This window comes from Saprolegnia parasitica (assembly GCF_000151545.1).
Source record: "Saprolegnia parasitica CBS 223.65 unplaced genomic scaffold supercont2.13, whole genome shotgun sequence".
NCBI classification, from domain to species: domain Eukaryota; phylum Oomycota; class Saprolegniomycetes; order Saprolegniales; family Saprolegniaceae; genus Saprolegnia; species Saprolegnia parasitica.
Window position 1 is genome coordinate 112,879 of NW_012156407.1, and position 6,013 is coordinate 118,891.

General features: G+C 56.0%; 1 protein-coding gene across 1 annotated transcript; it reads left to right on the forward strand.

The window, feature by feature from the left end:
• Window positions 1–3,361: 3,361 nt before the first annotated feature.
• SPRG_19646 (hypothetical protein) lies at window positions 3,362–3,991 on the forward strand (the record flags this gene model as incomplete). The annotated part of the gene is made up of 2 exons (XM_012343485.1): window positions 3,362–3,465; window positions 3,514–3,991. 2 exons carry the CDS (start codon window positions 3,362–3,364, stop codon window positions 3,989–3,991), a joined length of 582 nt encoding a protein of 193 aa, XP_012198875.1.
• Window positions 3,992–6,013: the final 2,022 nt, after the last annotated feature.

The window sequence follows — 6,013 nt, forward strand, 5'->3', positions numbered from 1 at the left end:
TATCGATCGACTTATCTTCATCATTATATCTTCATCATTAATATCTTTCGAGTTGATTCTTTTTGTCGTGTGGCAAGAATGGGCAAGCCCTATCGCGGCTACTTCCGTTGGGCGCAAGAGGCGGCGCGGACATGGTTTTGGCGCGTTGACTTTGCTCCGTTTTAAACTAATCAACTTGGGCGTCGCATCTCGGCCACACTGTTGATCCTTTGCAAAAATAAAGGCATAATCGGTGACGACAACCCTGACGTAGCCGGCACAGCAATATGCAGCATTATTGTCGCGTGCTTGGTGCCATCGGTCCTGGAGTGAGACCAGGCGCCAACGATCAACGAACGATCTTCATTGATCAATTTCATGTCTTTGGTTGAGAGCCTCCGCCACGTCTCACCAGAGGTGTTTGCCCGCACGGCCGCCGACCTGCTCGACGCGCTCCAAAGAGAGAACGACCAAGCGTGCGCCAAATGCAAGGCCAAGCTCACGCGTCTGAGCGCGCAGCTGACGCAGGCGACGACCGCCCGTGTCGACGCCGTCGCACAACACCAATCCACGCTCGACGACAAGGCCATGTACGACCAGCGCCTCACCGAGCACGAGGCGTCGATCCGAATGCACGAAGGCAACGTGGCTCGGGAGCACACGCAGATCCACCGACTCGGTAATGTCATTCGCACCGAGCGCCAGCGGCAGAGCAACGCCGCATACGACCTCATTCCGCTGCACGGCTTTTTTGCAGGTCTCATTTCGGGCGACCTCAGACGCACGATCCCGTTCTACTCACAGATTGACGGCCTCATTTCCGTGGCCGAGAACGATCTCGGAGCAGCGCAGCGCCGCCTGGAAGGCTCAAAACAGGCTCTGGCGTGCCTCCGCAGCGACTTGGCGTTAACCAGAGCGGCCCAGAGCCAGACGCAAGCCAGAATCCGGCAGCTCAACGAGCGCCTCGATGCACTCCAATGTCAGATTCAAAGTTTGGATCGCGAAACGACCTCGACAGGGCAGCAACTGACGCAGTTGCACGAGGTGCGAAAGGCGGTCTTGACACTCCGCACCAAGTACGGTCTCACTGCCTCGCGTGTTGCGCTCGTCGCGACGATCAAGAAGGACTTTATCAAGGTCGCGTGTCTAGAGGACGTTCAGCGCCTCGTTCAGCAACACTCTGAGGCACTCCACTTGCTCTAACCGTGCCAACAACTTGTCGTGTTCTGTGTTGCCCGGGTGCAAAATCGTTTAGATCGTTCACGTGGTGAAGAGCACCGGCATAGAATACACTACAACCTTGGTTTGAATTCTAGTGGGAATAGGAATGAAAGGGGCGTTTTGCGACACAAAGCCGCAATGCATTGTTCGAGAGCGGAGTTGCGCAACCACTGTCATTTTAGATGTCGGCCCCCGTTAAGCCACTCCTTTCACGAGGCTGGGCAGTGCTACAGGCAATATCATTTTCGCCCCTGAGCACTCCCGTGTGTCGAAACGACGACAAAATAGTATAATCACGAATTTCGCAAACTCTCTCATATCGAATTCTATTATAGATCATGATTTTTCACAGTGACCTGTGAGACTCGATCGATATTGTATAAATTTATCATATAATTTTGAAAATCGCAAACTCGCGCTCGCGAATGTGTGGGAATGCGAGGTAAAATAATGAGGGAAAGAAAGAGAATGGAGCGATGGTTGCATTGGTACGGTGAAAGCATAGTAGACATGGACATAGTGCAGTGACCGACCGTAAGCGATCGTATGACTCAGGCCGGCACGAGATCCGACGCCGAGCGCAGGCCGCCACAATGGCGCATGAATTTTGACGGGAAGTTGAAGCTGCTGGCCACCACGCGTGGGACGCGCCCGTCGTGACGCCGAGGCCACGTGCCTTCGTGCAACGCGGTACCTAGAGCTACCCGAGGATCACTACACACACCTAACGTTACGGCGGTGGCCGTTGCCGCCGCGTATCGCCAGCTCGACGACATTCTACCGCGCTTCTGGCTTCGCGACCACCTTGTCCCGGCCTGCGCCATCCATACGCCTCGCCTTCGCGACGGCAAAGCCTCGCCGCTCCCGTCAGTTGCAACACGCTTAAAGTCGAAAGACTTCCCCCAAAACAGTTCACACTCTAAAAGTTGGATACTAGTATTGTTTCCACTTACGTGAGTCTATTCAATAGACTCACGTCAACAACAATCCCAGCAGCAACCATTTCCGGAGAAATCGTCGACGCGGGCATGGCCAATGATTTTGACCGTGCTCCTGCTCTTGAGGCGGGGGCTATGCCAGTAGGGGTCATGCATGCGTTCAGTAGACGATTCTATACCGGTACCGAGTAATACTGAGCGAATGACCTGATTTCAGTACCCACGATTGTTGAGCGTGTCATCATGCGCAGAGCGTCTTGAACAAACCAAGAAAATCGTACTAATAGTATGAGCGAACGCTTGTCCCCATTTATGATGTCGGTATGTTTGTACTCATCGAAACGACGATGGGGCCAATCCTTTTGACGCGAAATCGTCGCCGTTCAATGCGACTTGACCACCAACTGGCTCCTGCGCAGCCGGTGATCGCAGGCTCTGGGGTCAACAAGACATGACGTTTCGTGCAAATGATCAGACACGGCACTGAACCGAACCGAGCATGCCACACGCATACTCTGCAAATGGATGACGTGACTATGGCGACTGGTTGTCCATGCGCGGGCGTCCAATCGCTTGCGTCCATTTCGGTGTCAGCACGGACACAAGTTGGCCGCGCACGCGACTCCATCCGGTACGCTGTACGTGCAGCCCACGTCCCATACCATAGCCATGAAGGCAATGTGCGTCTCCTTTGCAAGTTACAGTAGTACTAGTACTATACACCATCGTTCTGAGCCACGGCATCGCTTGACGGACGTATTTTAGCCAATCGAAGGCCGTCTGTATACGTGTACGTCGATTTTTAGCCAATCCCTGACTCGTTACGGCGGCATGACTTGTCCGCGCCACGCGTCCAAGGCTTGCGGTTCAGGCACATGTTACATTTTTATGGGATGAGCACACGTAATCCTAACCGCGTTGATTTATTCCCCTGACGTAATCCAACCTACGGAGTGGGCGCCTTCGGTCCGTGCATAAAACCGCCGTCGCCGCTCACGTGGGCTGGCGTTGCCGCACCTCGTCCGTGATTGGCTCCCTAGAGTTGGCTACAAAAATGCTGCATGTCTTTTTCCACACAGCCACAGTGGGACACGCGTCCCAGGGTTTGGCTCACTTGCACTTGGAGTTCATTTTTTTTCAGCGACAAAAAGCTCATGTGCCCCGGCCCGATGCCATCGCGGACGCCCCCTCGCTACAACACCATTCAAGCGCTCTTGTCGCCCATGGACAACGACGACGACGATGACATGAACTGTTCTTCGTGCGACGAAGACGACGCGTGCACGACGAGCCCCGAGTCGTCGTCGCCGCTCTCGTCCGCGACCTCGTACGTGCATGCTTTCACGATGCAATCATAAGCTCATCGTGCAAGTAGACCGGACCGGAGCACGCGCGCGATTCTGGCGCGCCTCAAGACCGGTCAAGACGTCTGTGTCGTCGTTGACCACGGCCACGTCAACTGGGTCGCGTCGTACATGCAATACGGCTTTGACTCGAACAGCATTTTTCGCACGATCGTGCCGGTGCGGCCAACGTCGACACCGTGGACGCAAGACGAGCTCAACTACGTCCAAGCCATCCAGCGCTGCATCAAGGATGGGCATGTGCGGGTGCCGTATGGCCGCTGCACGGCGACGTTCATCGCCGAGCGATTGCACACAACCCGCGAGCGCGTGCACCGGTATCTCAAGCTCGTACCGTCGCCGTCGTCGGTCGATGGCGCGACCGCGTCGGCACTCGCCGAGCTCAAGGAGCTCCGAAGTTACTTTCTGAGCACCCTCGAGCGCTCCGTGCTCTCAGTCATGGCCAATGTCGGCCTCGATCAATCGTGGGTGGTCGCGATCAAATACTGACTACCTCATGTACCTATATTAAATCCAACTTACTTTATCAAAATCTTTCTTCCTTTTGGACTCGGTGGTGCTGCGGGCTCTCCGTAGTCGAGACTCGACGACGCGCCAGCACTGAAGCGTACGCTTTGCTCTGCTGTAGAGCGATGCGACGCGTGCATTTCTACAGGCAGCGAGCGACGTTGGAACAAAGTGAGAAAATTGCTAAAACGCACGTCAAATCAACCGAGAAAGATCGGAGCGGCCGCTGCACCTAGGTCAACGCCGCTGCATGCTCCGGCGTGCGTACTTGTACATAAATACGCTCCGTAGTGGTCAGCGCATGACTCATGACGTACTTGCCAAATATCGCCATGGGGGTATAAATGTGCCTCTTCTCCGCCGTTAAGCGCACACGCAGCCAAGACACAAGCAGCCGCAACGCCCTACCTTTGTGTCGAACCAGACTGACGCAAGCAAGCTCGTGTTGGCTCCATTTTCGCGTATAGTGGAGATGCGTCATGCAATTGTATTGGGATTGTAAAGGATGTTTCAATGCGCTCGTGTGGCAGGCCTCAAGCGAGACGCGTTCGAGGTCCCGTTGTGCCATTGTGCGAGGAACACGGTAGCGCCAACGGTCGGCCCCGTCGCTGCGTGTCTGTGGGGCAACCGGTATACGACCATACACCCGATCCACACCTGTCGCTAGGTTGAAGTTGCCGCCCTTTCTCCAGCATGATGATGGCCTCCATACTGATATACAGTAATAAAGGAATGGGCAAGGAACATGGATTGAGTGGTTGCGTGGTCGTCGCACCGCGCGCGCAATGTGCGATGGATGGGACGCCGATCGCCAGCCCCTCGCATCTATAGCGCATTCGATCCGTGTTTTACCTTTATGCCACGTGGAGTACTTCACTGCTGCTCGCCTTGTCGCAAGCGCGCTGCGGCTCTGCGCAGCGCAGTCGTGCTCGCCAGCATCGCATGGGCAGCGTGCAGAAGCGACTCGCGCGAGGCGCCCGCCGCCTTGAGCGCGCACATGACCTCCATTTGCGCAAACAGAGTATCGTAACGCGCACGTGCATTTGGAGGCTACACGGCGATATGAGCGCCCGCCCTCGCAAAGTCGCCGTACAGGCTCGAGGCAGTAGTAGGTGGCGTCGAGCGTTGGCGGTCCGTGGGTCCAGTGGCCACCGGCGCAGCTGTCCTCGCTGAAGACCGACGATGGCGCATCCGACGACGACGACGCTGGCGACGAGAGGTGGGCCCAGCTGCTGCTGCGCGGCGACGCCACCGACGCTGGACTCTGCATGTTGTACCTTGGCTTGTCGCGTCGGCTATGCAATGTGTTTAAAACAGACGCTTGTGAAAGATACATATCGTAGGATCCAAGATCCAAGAATGATTGTGTGGCAGACAGTGTATTTCAAAACACTGGATGCGCGCAAAAACAGTGGCTGCGAGACAGTGCATTTGTGTCGACACCGACGCGGCGTCGTCTCCTTGCACCGACCATGTTTGTGAAGGATGCTGTCGCAAGTATTAGCGGCGCGTGCCCTTCCACGACCCTATCTTTGGCGACGCGGCCCCAGAGCTTGTTTTTGCTGAGCAGGTCAGCTCATCGCACCTGTGCCAAGAAAGCTCTTGCCGAGACTCGCATCTTTAACATACCGCACTCTTGTGGTGAGTCGACGCCAGAATGTATCGGGCCATCCACACGGGTGCACCGAGAACGCGGATTTACTATCTGCATCGCGACAAGCCCTTCCCGTAACCAAGAGAGAATAACCTCTCGGGATTCAAGCTGAACCGAGACAAGACGCAAGTCCTCACGCACTCGCCTCTGCCCAACCTGCCGACGCTGCAGCTCGTCCAGCCGTCTAAGCCGACCAAGGCGCTTGGCATTCTCGTAGCTCCGAACCTGCCGCGAAACGCTCGCTGCGACTACGCACTGAGTCGCCTGCGTGACCGGTTGCTCCTCTGGCGACACAAGTCGACGACCTTGGCCGGCAAGGCCATCATCTTGCAAGCGGTCTGCCTACCGGT